The sequence below is a fragment of the Drosophila virilis genome, chromosome 4 (genome assembly GCF_030788295.1).
Source record: "Drosophila virilis strain 15010-1051.87 chromosome 4, Dvir_AGI_RSII-ME, whole genome shotgun sequence".
Taxonomy (NCBI): domain Eukaryota; kingdom Metazoa; phylum Arthropoda; class Insecta; order Diptera; family Drosophilidae; genus Drosophila; species Drosophila virilis.
The window spans coordinates 28,176,549-28,190,465 of record NC_091546.1 but is presented as its reverse complement, the minus strand read 5'-3'; the positions used below and the strand labels follow the sequence as shown (position 1 = coordinate 28,190,465).

The window sequence follows — 13,917 nt, the reverse complement described above, 5'->3', positions numbered from 1 at the left end:
AGTGTCGTCGGCGTCGCCAATTTGCAATGACAACAATTTGTATATATACGCATATATGTATATATATATATGTGTTCCCCATTTGTTTACTGTTCACCGTTTTTGGAGAAGGAACACGCGACCAGACGTGCTATTGAATCGGAGCCAACGGGAAAAAACAGTCACTACGAGAGTCGCGTTCCATGCGCACACGCAACGCATTTCGAGCGGAAAGAATCAGAATTTAAGTTGAAAAACGAAAGTTAAAGAAAGTGCTAGAACAATATTCAAATACAGAAGACCTTGTGTTTGCGAAACTAATAGTTTTAAGGACTTAACTATGGAAACATTCTTAAACATTTAAACATTAATGCTAAAAAATAAACATTTAAGTGAGCATTCTTTGTTTATAAGAAAAGTAGAATAATAGGTATATATAAACAAAAGACTGTACCAAACGTAAATTTGAAAAGGTTTTAAAATGTTCTTCCAAATAAACTTCTAATAACAAAAATACTTTAAACCAAATTAAGTATATTACAAAAAATAGCATTAAAGAAATCTTAAAAAAAAAACGGTTTTGTTTAAAATAAATAAGAATATAATTATTAATAAAATAAAGCAGAATATAACTTAATATAACATACAATTTAATTTAAAAAAAAAAACAAAAAGTTTTATTAATTGCCCAAAGAAAATATTAAAAAAATCTAAGCACTGAATTATAACAATTTATTTTGTTATAAACATTTACATCGAAATACTGTTAATATATGATTTAACAAAAAAAAAAAAAAAAAAAAAAACAAAAACAAACAAACATATAATACATACTAACTGTGTATAGTAAGAATCTAGAATTCCTAACAATTGACAACAACAAAAATTAAAATAATAATAATAAATAAATCATATATGATGAGCTGTTTGCTTGTCTGAATAATAACAAAAAAACAACTAAAATTCTTTGGTAATAAGCAAAGCAAAGCCAAATTAAGACATGAAACTCTCACGAGTGTGCGGCTACTTGCAGCAGCCACTGTTACTGCTGCTGCTGTTGCTGTTGTTGCAACCTGGCTGCATTAGCAGCCAGAACAGCAGCCTGCGCGTGAATACATACCTCAAGGATGTGAATGCAACGGTCATGGCGCTGCCTTCCATACAGAGTGCGGGCAATATATGCACACGCGAGGAGCCCTACGTGGAGGTGGTGCAGGTGCCGGAGCTGCAGCCGGTGCGGGTGCGCACGTCCACCTGGTGCTTGGAGATACCGCCACGCTGCTCCTCATACAAGACGGAAATGCGCGAGATGATGAAGGTGCAGGTGAGTGCAGGTGTTTGCCGTTGCCGACAATGCCTTTAGCGGGGCAGCGATTGCGTCATCGCAACACCTTCCAGTCGTGGCCAGTCTTGGCCAACATGCCCCACAAACCTGATTCCATTTGCCTCATATGCCACATTGTTAACCAGGAAGCCGCGCGCTTGGCCATATTCCATAAATTGCCATTATTTTTGCCAGATTTAATGGGTTCTGTCAAAAAGAAATACTCATTTACTATATAGACATAAGTATATATAAAAGTTGCGCAAGCGCCTAGCGGTAAAATCGGAGGCAGAGAACGGAAGTCGCAGCTGTGTGTTACATGAAAAGTCTCTGTAAAACATCGACCGGTTTTGACCCATGCTTCAAGCACAGATAACGTCCTTGGCTGTCAAAGTTTCTATGAACTTTTGGGCAACCACGTCGTATGCGCGATATTTGATTTTAAAGAGAACTTTGCATACTCTAATAAATACATACGTACATGGTAGAGTTATGCTTCGAAATGCTGTTCTGTTTGGATTGTTTGAAACAATTTTTAACCTTTCAATGATATTATTATTTTTATAGTTATATTAAAGGAGTAAATTTGGAATTTATAACGAATTTAATTAGTCTATGCCCATAATAAACTAAACGTATCTCACTTAGCTGACACACACTTAAATATGAATGCTTCGTTGAGATAAAAGAAAACGTGAAAAATCGAGAAAAACGAGTGGCTGCCAAATATGATCAGAATCCGGTTGCGTGTTTTAGGTTGAATGGAGGGGGGAGGGTGGGGAGTAGTGGAGGAGCCTAATCAGGCTCGGCTGGTTTTATTTAACTTTTTGTTTCTTTCTGGGCATTAACAAAAATATAATTATGTCATGGTGTCAGTGTTGGAAAGTGCAAATGAAAAGCGGAAAATCGAGCACAGCCAGGCTAACGAAAATATTAACTGCTCCACTAGCTCAGCTCAGCTCAGCTCCGCTCAGCTCATGTGGAGGCTGCTGCAGTTGACGCCGAAGCTGTTGACACACTTTCGATTGCGTCATCGCAACGCTCGTTTCAACTGGCCATAAGATGCAGCCAGTTTTGGTTTAGTTCAGTTCCAACGTTAATTATGTGTGCACAAGCGTGCGTTGCATGTGTCTATGGCTTGTTGCAAATTAATTTCATAATTTAACTATTTTAGATTCCGACATGGCTGCGTGAAAATGAGCAGAAGCTAAATAAATATGCATAACTGAGTAATATATACAAAATTAGATACCCAGTCTAAGAACTGAAGCTCATCTGGAAAGTGAGCTCAGCTAGACAGCTGGAAGCAAAGCGGATGGATTTATTAAAAAGGTGCAATTTGAAGACACTAGCTCATATAGAAATCGATCTCAGATAGACAGCTGGACCTAAGCAGATCTGCTTGAATTGCTCTTCATTAAGAAGTTGTCCTCTGTAGAGCCCTTAAATTAAATTTTCTTGTTCTTGTCGAAGCTGAGTTTAGTTAGATCACAATTTTGCTTTCTTCAGTTGCAACATAGATTTTTGCTGCCTCACTGTAAAAGAATTCGCATTCCACACTTGAAGAATCTAACTTCCAGAGCACCCGAGTTCAGATAGGCAGCTGGACATGATTGGAAATGATTGCTTTGTTAGGAAAGCAGTTTCGGATTGGCATTTTTGGCGCTCAGCAGCTGTTGTTTAGATTTTTGCAACGCCTGCACAACAAAAAATATATTTGTGCGGTAAAAATGCCGCTGCTAATTGCCAATTGCGTATAATTAATTAACATGAAACAGAAATCGCTTGAGGAGTGCCAAAAAGCCATTTACGAGACATGAGACTGTGGAAAACACGTTTTCCGCATAAGATTTGTAACGTTGCCAAAGTGCCGAAAGATATTCCCCCCACAAAGATTTTCACAAATCAAGTGAATTATATAAAACAAAAAAAAAAAAAAATAAATAAATAAAAATAAAAGGCAGGCGCCACAATGATTGATGGGCCTGACAGTAAGCGGGATCTGGAAGCTGTACGAGTTGTGGCCGTAATATGATCACTCGCATTTGTTAAACATTGCTCAACATGTATTCAATTACCTAAGCAAGTACTACGCACAAGTATTCATTTCTAGTGAACATTTGACAAAAGGCTGCGCTTAATTATGCTTACAATAAAACGGACAGAGCACACGAATCGTAATATCTGTGTTTATATTAAAATTTCCGCCTTATTAATTTATGCTCGCACACACACACAGTTACAGATACAGATACAAATGTACAGCTGCAGATACACTTTGATCAACAAGGGAGAGAACAATGCGTAAGTTGTCCGGGAATTCGACTAAATGAAAGAAAAAAGCTGGGCATGCTTCGGGACACTCACAAATGATTGTGAGAAGCGCTTGGCATTCCGATTATTCAATTAAATTGGCAACTGAAGGGGTCTGTGTGAATGTGTGTGTGTGTGTGTGCGTGTGTGGGCGTGGTCTGTGTATATCTCAGATTTAACATAATCAGCACTTTCGCCTTTTGTAACTGCCCAGCACCGAGCAGCGTAACAAAGTTCAACGAGTTGACACTGAATGTGAGAGGGCAAGACAGATCACTTTATTGCAGATCTGAGTCGAAAATTATCTTGAATTGGTTAATGTAAACTTGTAACTTATTTTAAATGCTTTAATTGATAATCATCTTGTTAAATTAACAATTGTAATAATTGTTACTGATAAGGTCTATTGGCTTTTGATAAAATCTTTTCTGAGTTTTGACATTTGTCTAAAATGTTTTATAAAAAGGTTTCGTTTCTGAGATCTCTAAATTCTAGTGCCTTTACTTTTCTATCTCGAGCACGGTCGAGAACGGACTATTAATTTGTTATTTAATTTCTACTTATTAAACTGTTTTGCCTGACTGACTGATTGGTGATCAAAGCACAGCCCAAACCTTAAGAGCTAGGCAGCTGAAATTTTCACTATAGTTATATTATGTGCTGAAGGTGCTCATTAAGGCGGTATTTCAAAGAAATTCATTCAAATTCATTTCATACTATTCGAACAATCCATTTCTCTTTGGCGGAAATGGTGACGTTTCGCCATCAAATTTATTTCCAAAGATCAATATGAAAGTCCATTGAGACCTGTTTCCCGATGTTTTAAGTTGTGTTCGATTTGCTTCAAACTTATTTTCAAAAACTTAATGAATACATGTTCCAGCGATTTGGCAAATTCCACCCGAAACAGTGAAAAATTGGCGGAAGACGCTTGTCTGAAAGATGTTTCAAAATAATTTGTTTTTATAAGTTTATTATTATTAAATGTGGAGCCTGTACAGTCATGATTTAGTACCTTTACAACACATGCATGGAAACGTAATTTAAAGCCGAATACCATAATGCAGTATGAGAATTTAAATTTAAGCTTTTTAAGAACATTTTTTTTATACGTGCCACGGGCAAGGTCGGGTTATACCCGCCAGTATAAATACATACTTAAGGTATATATCTATTCTTACACAAAGTCAGATTTTTAAGCGCACAACAAGTTTCGATTTGTTAAAGACTATTGCATAAACGTTGGCTCAATATGACTAAATAAATATTTGTGGACTACTTTTAGGCTCAACATACAATTGATTGTTGTTCAATATTTTAAGAGGTGTACGAAATGCTAAATAGACTTTTAGTTCGAGTATCGCTTGCGTATGTATAGTAAAAATATTCTCAATAAAATAAATATGTACGCTTACGATGATGAATGCCTAATTTCTTAAAACACGTCGCAACAAAATCAAAGCTTTAATTAATTATTTTAGTTACATGACATTATAAAATTAGTTTTGATTCGTATTTTATATGATTTTATGTTTAGACGTCATAGGATCTGCGATTCCTCAATTTGTAAATTAAATACACAATAATTACAATAACAAGCAGCGTAGCAACAACAATAAGGACTTCCCATAGTTCGTGTGGCTTTGGTGGGTTGGGTGGTTTAGGTCGTTGGGTGGTGGTTGTTGTTGCTGGACTAGTCGATGTTGTGCTTGCTGTGGGTTCTGTTTCAGTTGATTGAATTGAGAACGGTCGATCTGATGTAGACACTGGTCGATGATCAGACTCTACGTTAAATGTCAAAGTCTCAATTTCTTGGGCGCTGGCAAAAGTCAATAGCAACAAAAGCCAGGTGCCGAATAGCAAACTCGAAAACTGAAAGCGTTGCATTTTGTATTTACAATTTTTGAAAATATTTAAAATAAGTGCTGCGCGCTTGCAATCGGTATGCGAACTGAGGACCGAGCAACAATTCGGCAAATCCACTCAAGAAACTTTGAGCCGCAACAGGAAGCGGTCTTTGATAATGCTCACATGTACATAAATTTAAATATTATTTCTTGTGGGCTAGCATTGAATGCGTGACAAAACATTCCGCTCATTGAATTTATCATCATTTGACTAATATGAAGAATATATATGGCAGAGCACATAATACTCTTGCAACGTCAGGCGGCGTAACTTTGATTAACTAGTGGAATTTGTGACCATTTTCAGGGCTAAGGGCTTAGTTTATACAGCGAGATACACAAAATACTGAACAGATCGTTTGTATAGCCATTTAAATAACTTTCCGGTTCTATCTCTAGTAAACTTTCATTTCAACTTCAAGTTTGCGCCTTGACTTATCTAGCCATCGGTTCGCGGCTTGAACAAGTTGCGAATTATAAGGCATAAGCTTGTAGGAAAAAGCCTGGTTTTGCGATTGGACAACATTTTATACTTTTGGAAATTTATATGCAAGAATCTGAATTAGTCTTATTATATTTTCTTAAACGAATTTACGATAAAAATTTTAAATTAGCTGCAATTAAGTCAATTATTAAAAGAAATACCATATATGTAAACAAAATGAGTAAAATCTTAAACAAGCTAAAACATTTGCACACTAGAAATGACTCATTAATTTTAGATATCATTAAAAAATGGCATTTTAGTTAAAAATGTAATGCAATTTTGCTTCATATCAATATGAGTTGATTCTTACTTACCCTCTCTCTCTCTCTGTCTCTCTTACTCTCTCTCTCTCTGTCACTGTCTCTCCCTCTCTTTCTGTTTGTTGCTCTCGCTGATTCATTTGTCCACTTCCATTCTTTTAGAGAGTCAACAAAACGCGCACAGTACGCTTTTGCTGTCAAGGCTATGAGGGCAATCTTTCGGATAGCCACGCCAGCTGCCGGCCCATTTGTCGCGGCGGCTGTGGGCGTGGCAATTGCCTAATGCCCGATATCTGCAGCTGCGAGGAGGGCTACACCGGCAAACACTGCACCCAGCGTGAGTAGAGTACAAGAATTCCTATCAAGCCAAATGTTTGATGTCCGTCCATTTTCTTATCAGGCTGTGATCACGATCGCTGGGGACTGGAATGCAAGAATCAATGCAAATGTCAAAATGATGCGGTTTGCGACAATAAGACAGGCGGATGCCATTGCATTGCCGGCTGGGCGGGTCAATTGTAAGTTAATTGTTGTCAATACACTTAGAGAAAAACTTTGTTCTTATAATTTGAAAGTTATTTTTTGGATAATATAGTAGCTTAAAATGTAACAAAAGTAAGATGATCCCGTTTAAAAAATCCCGATAAAAAAAATGTAGATAAAAAATCAAAATTTAGTTTTGAGTTTAAAAAAAAAAAAATGGCAGCGTTTTTCCACGATTTTTATTCAAAATTCTTAAGTTTTTTTTTGAGTGTAGTGTATAGTATGGCAACTGAGATATTTTATATTCTTTTAGCTGCGAGCAGCCGTGTCCGGTTGGCACACATGGTGTCATGTGCCGCAAGATTTGTGACTGTCCAGAGAAACGTTGTCATCCGCAGACCGGCGAATGCATAGCAAAGGAAAGCGCTGGAGCCGTCAATGTCAGCCACGTTGTGCTGGAGACCATCAACTCGACGATGGCAAATCTGACGCACAACATCAACAAGATTGCCAAGCGCATTGGCAGCATGTCCGAGGTCAGCCACATCCAGGTGACGCCCAGTGCCCTGCCGGAGGTCATACTGATCAAACAGCCCTTACAGGAGGCCGCGCACACGCCCAAGATCATATTGCACGAATCGAGCAATGCGCTGCTGGAAAATCTGCATACCGCTGCAGCGGCGGGTGTTCCAACACCCGAGGTCATACATGTCATCACGAATGCCGGCGGCAGTGGCTCGCAGGAGCATTCACCTCAGCTGAATCTTGCCGGTTTCGCTGCTGGCGAAAGTAATCCCAGCCGCAGCGCTCATGATCAAGATTCTAGCCTGCTGGGTACCTTGATTGTCATGCTGCTCATGCTGATGATTGTCATCACACTGGGCTTCCTCTATGTCTACAGACGTCAGCATTTGCACAAGGAGGCCGTTGTATATAATGCCAATGGCACGTTCAGTTCTCCACAGGGGCATGGCACTGGCCATGCCAATCCCGAGGTTGTGATCAGTGAGTCCAGCGCACTGGGCAAAATCTTTCATGGGCCGCTGCCAAAGCCTCCTGCCATATTAGCTTCTAATCAATCCCAAACGAACGAGGGTATGTAAGTGTCGCCCCGCCTATGAAGAGGGCGGTTCGATGAATAACTTGATTATTGCTTTGCCAAATGTTGGCTGACTTCCGAAAATGTAGAAAAAAAAATGTATAAATTAGATAAGCTCTACATCAAATATAGAAAAATGATGTATACAAAAAATTAATTGGCTTGCTAGCTTTGCTAACTTTTACTGTAAGATTCTAAAATTCATTTGAAACCCAAATATAATGTACTTTAAATCAGAAACAATAATTAGCGGGTTCATATATAGATTATATTATGATTTCCATATCTTTCTGTCTAATATCAAGTTATTCATCGCATTAGCCATATATTAAACTAAGCTAATCTTTTGATTACTTGCAGCATCCTTGCCGGAACTATATGATACGCCGAGCAATAACTCTTCAATAACTACGCAACCCTATGCCTATGCACGAAAGGAATCACTTTACTCGGTCATCTCGCCCAAGTCTCGAAAGGGCAGCCTCGACTCGCATCTGTATGACGAGATACGATATCATCAGCAGCACCACCACCAGCCCCACCAGCACCACCAACAACAGCAGCATCCACAACACCAACCACATGCCTCGCAGCAGCCACGTTATCAGCATTCAACCACAGCAACCGCTTTTTTGCCTCCACCCCCGCCACTTCGTCATGGTCAGTCGCACCACCAGCAGCAGCAGCACCACAACCACCAGCATACTACATCGGCTGGCTCTCATGTTTCGCATTTGATCATACCGCCGCAGAACGCCAACTTTCTGCAGGTGCCCAATCAGATTACAACGCACAAAATTGCCCACTTGTAGATTTTACGTTCGTTTTAGAATTTGACCGACTTTTACAAGGCGAATAACCATTATATCTAAAAGCACTTAGAGTTAAAAAAATAAAATCAACAAGCAAATTATATCATGGAAATTGTTAAATATAAAATTGATATTTCATATATACTGTATTATAAACAAATCTACGGCAGCGCATCAAAACACCATCATAAATATTATATGTAGGCATCATTGTACGGCTTTCAGAATTTTATTGCCATATAATTTTTACTTTTGTATAATAAAAAAATATATATAAACATTTAAGCAAATGCTTTTTTTTTGATTATTATTACCTTGAATTCCGCTTAAAACAAAATATTGATTGTGGGAGCTGCTGATGGTTATTGTTGGTATTGTTGTAGGCGTGGTTGTTGAGTCGTTTGTTTATAGCAGGGCTATTCAATTGTTTGTTATTATTGGTCTAACTGTTGAATCTATACATAAATCGAGCTGTTGTTGTTGATGTAGGAGTTGTAGGTTTTTCTATTGGGCTGTAGATGGTACTCGGCAATCGGTTGTTGATATTATTGAGGTCGTAGAAGGGACTGGGCTATCTGTTGTGGACTCAGATGTCGTTGAATGGGCTGTTAAGTTGGTTGTTGTTGTTGGTGAACTTATAGAATTAGTTGTTGAGTCGGTTGTTGTAGTAGAATTTCTTGTGCTGGTTGGAATTGTGGATTCCGTTGTTGATGTCGCTGCGGTCGTTGATGGGACTGGGCTATCTGTTGAGGACTCAGATGTATTTGAATGGGTTGTTGAGTTGGTTGTTGTTGTTGGTGAACTTGTAGAATTAGTTGTTGAGTCGGTTGTTGTAGTAGAATTTCTTGTGCTGGTTGGAATTGTGGATTCCGTTGTTGATGTCGCTGCGGTCGTTGATGAGACTGGGCTATCTGTTATGGACTTAGATGTCGTTGAATGGGTTGTTGAGTTGGTTCTTGTTGTTGGGGAACTTGTAGAATTAGTTGTTGAGTCGGTTGTTGTAGTAAAATTTCTTTTGCTGGTTGGAATTGTGGTTTCCGTTGTTGATGTCGCTGCGGTCGTTGATGGGACTGGGCTATCTGTTATGGACTCAGATGTCGTTGAATGGGTTGTTGAGTTGGTTATTGTTGTTGGTGAACTTGTAGAATTAGTTGTTGAGTCGGTTGTTGTAGTAAAAATTCTTGTGCTGGTTGGAATTGTGGATTCCGTTGTTGATGTCGCTGCGGTCGTTGATGGGACTGGGCTATCTGTTATGGACTTAGATGTCGTTAAATGGGTTGTTGAGTTAGTTATTGTTGTTGGTGAACTTGTAGAATTAGTTGTTGAGTCGGTTGTTGTAGTAGAAATTCTTGTGCTGGTTGGAATTGTGGACTCCGTTGTTGATGTCGCTGCGGTCGTTGATGGGACTGGGCTATCTGTTGTTGTAGTTGTCGAAGTCGATTTAGTTGTTGAAGGAGGCATTGTGGATGTTGATGTAGATGATGTTTCCGTGGTTGTGGGTGCTAGCGTAGTAGTTTCTGGTGTTGAAGGCTCTGCTGTTATTGTTGAAAATTTGGTTGGTTCAGGAGTAGTAGGTGCAGGGGTTGTAGGTGCTGGAGTCGTTGATGCAGCTGTTGTCGTTTCCGAAGTTGTAAGCTCTGTTGGTGTAGATTTACGTGTTGTAGGTTCAGGTGTTGTCGGTTCCGGAGTTGTTGGTTCTGGTGTTGTCGGTTCCAGAGTTGTTGGCTCTGGTGTTGAAGGTTCAGGAGTTGTCGGTTCCGGAGTTGTTGGCTCTTGTGTGGTAGGCTTAGGTGTTGTCGGTTCAGGTGCTGTCGGTTCCGGAGTTGTTGGCTCTGGTGTTGTTGGCTCAGAATTTGTAGGTTCCGGACTTGTTGGCTCTGGTGTTGTAGGTTCAGGAGTTGTCGGTTCCGGAGATGTTGGCTCTGGTGTTGGTTCAGCCGTTGTAGGCGCGGGTGGTGTGTCCGTTGTAGGTGGATATGTTGGCTCAGCTGTTGTGCTTGTACATCTTGTTGTTATTGTTGGCTTGACTGTGTGATAAGTAGTTTTTGTCGGCTTCTTTGTATGTCGTGTAGTTTTCGTGGGTTTTTTTGTATGCCGTGTTGGTCTTCGTGTGTGACGAGTAGTTCTCGTTGGTCTCTTGGTCTGATGCGTTGGTTGTGTTGGCTTTTTGTGGCGTGTAGTTCTACGTGTGTGATGTGTAGGACGCGTTGGTCTTTTGGTAGGATAAGTTCTTCTTGTGTGGTGTGTGGGTCTTGTGGGTTTTCTAGTATGATGTGTAGGTTTCGTTGGGCTTTTTGTGGGTCTCGTTGGTCTTCTAGTATGATGCGTAGGACGCGTTGGTCCTTTGGTAGGATGAGTTCTTCTTGTGTGGTGTGTGGGTCTTGTAGGTCTTTTTGTGTGACGAGTAGGTCGCGTTGGTCTTTTTGTAGGATTTGTTCTTTTTGTGTGGTGTGTAGGTCTCGTTGGTCTTTTAGTATGGTGCGTAGGTATCGTTGGTCTTTTGGTAGGATGAGTTTTTCTTGTGTGGTGTGTGGGTCTCGTGGGTTTTCGAGTATGATGTGTAGGTTTCGTTGGGCTTTTGGTAGGATGAGGTCTTGTTGTGTGGTGTGTGGGTCTTGTAGGTCTTCTGGTACGATGTGTAGGTCTCGTTGGTCTTTTTGTGGGTCTCGTTGGTCTTCTAGTATGATGCGTAGGACGCGTTGGTCCTTTGGTAGGATGAGTTCTTCTTGTGTGGTGTGTGGGTCTTGTAGGTCTTTTTGTGTGACGAGTAGGTCGCGTTGGTCTTTTTGTGGGATTTGTTCTTTTTGTGTGGTGTGTAGGTCTCGTTGGTCTTTTAGTATGATGTGTAGGTTTCGTTGGGCTTTTGGTAGGATGAGGTCTTGTTGTGTGGTGTGTGGGTCTTGTAGGTCTTCTGGTACGATGTGTAGGTCTCGTTGGTCTTTTTGTGGGTCTCGTTGGTCTTCTAGTATGATGCGTAGGACGCGTTGGTCTTTTGGTAGGATGAGTTCTTCTGGTGTGGTGTGTGGGTCTTGTAGGTCTTTTTGTGTGACGAGTAGGTCGCGTTGGTCTTTTGGTGGGATTTGTTCTTTTTGTGTGGTGTGTAGGTCTCGTTGGTCTTTTAGTATGATGTGTAGGTTTCGTTGGGCTTTTGGTAGGATGAGGTCTTGTTGTGTGGTGTGTGGGTCTTGTAGGTCTTCTGGTACGATGTGTAGGTCTCGTTGGTCTTTTTGTGGGTCTCGTTGGTCTTCTAGTATGATGCGTAGGACGCGTTGGTCTTTTGGTAGGATGAGTTCTTCTGGTGTGGTGTGTGGGTCTTGTAGGTCTTTTTGTGTGACGAGTAGGTCGCGTTGGTCTTTTGGTGGGATTTGGTCTTCTTGTGTGGTGTGTGGGTCTTGTAGGTCTTTTTGTGAGACGTGTGGGTTTCGTTGGTCTTTTTGTGGGATGTGTTCTTCTTGTGTGGTGTGTTGGTCTCGGTGGCCTTCTCTTGCGGTGTGTTGGTCTTGATGGTCTTCTAGTGTGATGAGTTGGCCTTGGTCTTCTAGTGTGATGCGTGGGTTTCGGTATTCTTGTATAATGTGTATATCTTTGTGGCCATTTACTTGTTTGTAAGATGTGTGTTGCAGTTGTTGTCACAGTCTTTTGGGTTGATATATTTGTTAACGCAATTGAAGGGCTGCATTTTAATATTCCTACAATAGTCGGACGGCTTTCTCCAGCCTGACATTCAGTATTCGCTTTAAGAGCACCGCTTGTGAACCTTTTCATATCCACATTTGCATCTTCTTGTAACGAATTTGATTCCTTGGCGCTGATAGAAAGGATAAGGCAGAACACAACGGTTCTGCACAGAAGCCCTGAGAGTCTATATGACATTCTCTCATAAGGTTTTCCTTCCTTTAGTTTATGCCGTAGACTGAATAACTTTAGTAAATGCTTTCGCTTTTTATAAAACAGAAATTTATATTGTTAAAATATGCGGGCGTGATTTGAATAATCTGTATTTAACAATATTAATCATAATAAAATGCGGGATATTAATCAAAAAAGTTTACCAATGTTGACTTGAAATATTCACAAGCGGAAAATGTGATTTTAATACTTTAAATTTGTATTTATAGATACAAAAAATGTCTTTGCACTTCATTAATTTAACACGTACTTCAAACTTATAATGTTTTAATACCCTTGCAGAGAGTAACGCATAGAAGGAGACATCTTTGACTCCAGTATATATGTATATTCTTGATCAGTATCAACAGCCGAGTCGATCTAGCCATGTCCGTCTGTCTGTCTGTCCGTCCGTATGTATGAACGCAAGGATCTCAGAGCCTATAAGAGCTAGAGACGAGGCATAGCAAGTGGTGCGGTCTGTCGCGAGCTCGAGCCCTACCGGGGAAAGTATTTTTTTTATTTTTTTGCTGGTGTGGGTGTTGAGTAGAGTCGATAGCAAGTAATGCGGTCAGTTACGAGTTCGAGCTCTGCCAAGGGAACTTTTTTTTTTTATTAATTTGGTGTTGGAATAAGAGGGTTCAGGGTATCCCCTAGTCGGGAGCTCCCGACTAGAACCTCTTACTTGTTTTATTTTTTTTGCTGGTGTGGCTGTTGGGTAAAGTCGACAGCAAGTAATGCGGTCAGTCGGTTAGTCGGGAGCTCCCGACTAGAACCTCTTACTTGTTGCTATTAATTTTTTTCACTAAAGGAAGGTTGTGCAGGTAGCCCTTTAAGCGTCGCGTTGCTGGTGTATATATGAATCCACAAAATCCTACCATGCGAGCCGCTAAAAAGATAATCCTAGTAATGGCCCATGGACTCATGCAAGATTTTGATGGATGTGGTTTGTGTTTGCTGTATTGTTGTCGTTGTTAATGATGTTGTTGTTGTTGTGTTGCCGTGGGTTACAGGAACTATAATTCCCACAGTTCTTTTAAGAATAACCAACTGATTAAGTTAAGTATTCTGGCAAAACTGAGCGGAACTCGATCAAGGCTTCCCTATTTATAGAGAGAGAGAGAGAGAGAGAGAGAGAGAGAGAGAGAGAGAGAGAGAGAGAGAGAGAAAGAGAGAGAGAGAGACAGAGAGAGAGAGCTAACAGTGGACCAGGCTGGTATAGGTTATAAAAATATGAATTTTATGAATCCAAATTATTAAATTGTACTTACACATTTGTACAAAAATCTCAAGAAACTTACATAGAATGTGGAGTTGACTTGAAATACTCACAAGCCCAATATGGGATATTAATACTTTCAAAAT

General features: G+C 40.0%; 2 protein-coding genes and 1 long non-coding RNA gene across 5 annotated transcripts; 1 reads left to right on the top strand and 2 right to left on the bottom strand.

Moving 5' to 3' along the window:
• Positions 1–756: 756 nt before the first annotated feature.
• LOC138911249 (uncharacterized) lies at positions 757–1,990 on the bottom strand. Its single transcript, XR_011416685.1, has 2 exons — positions 1,785–1,990; positions 757–1,510 (listed from the first exon to the last, which is right to left on the bottom strand). It is a non-coding gene; the product is annotated as an uncharacterized lncRNA (long non-coding RNA).
• Positions 762–8,904, top strand: NimA (Nimrod A). Of its 3 annotated transcripts, XM_070209195.1 has the most exons (6): positions 762–1,303; positions 6,433–6,607; positions 6,671–6,788; positions 7,067–7,289; positions 7,356–7,848; positions 8,213–8,904. In XM_070209195.1, the coding sequence occupies exons 1-6, from the start codon at positions 980–982 to the stop codon at positions 8,662–8,664; spliced, it is 1,785 nt and encodes a 594-aa protein (XP_070065296.1). In that variant the 5' UTR covers positions 762–979; the 3' UTR covers positions 8,665–8,904. The 3 variants fall into 3 exon arrangements, with proteins under 3 accessions (XP_070065296.1, XP_002057489.1, XP_032289041.1); XM_002057453.4 differs by having other exon boundaries at positions 7,067–7,848; positions 8,213–8,903; XM_032433150.2 differs by having other exon boundaries at positions 7,067–7,852; positions 8,213–8,376.
• A 22-nt stretch (positions 8,905–8,926) lies between these two features.
• On the bottom strand, positions 8,927–12,520 carry LOC116649883 (mucin-2-like). The gene has a single exon (XM_070209194.1). It carries the CDS (start codon positions 12,427–12,429, stop codon positions 9,169–9,171), a length of 3,261 nt encoding a protein of 1,086 aa, XP_070065295.1. The 5' UTR covers positions 12,430–12,520; the 3' UTR covers positions 8,927–9,168.
• Positions 12,521–13,917: the final 1,397 nt, after the last annotated feature.

What these genes read in the sequence shown, in the direction of transcription:
- NimA (XM_002057453.4), top strand. Translation starts at nt 980, where the DNA reads ATGAAACTCTCACGAGTGTGCGGCTACTTGCAGCAGCCACTGTTACTG. An exon ending in CGGCAAACACTGCACCCAGC is followed by an intron (nt 6,608 to 6,670) that starts GTGAGTAGAGTA and finishes TTTTCTTATCAG; the next exon opens with GCTGTGATCACGATCGCTGG. An exon ending in TCAATCCCAAACGAACGAGG is followed by an intron (nt 7,849 to 8,212) that starts GTATGTAAGTGT and finishes GATTACTTGCAG; the next exon opens with CATCCTTGCCGGAACTATAT.
- LOC116649883 (XM_070209194.1), bottom strand. Translation starts at nt 12,429, where the DNA reads ATGAAAAGGTTCACAAGCGGTGCTCTTAAAGCGAATACTGAATGTCAG.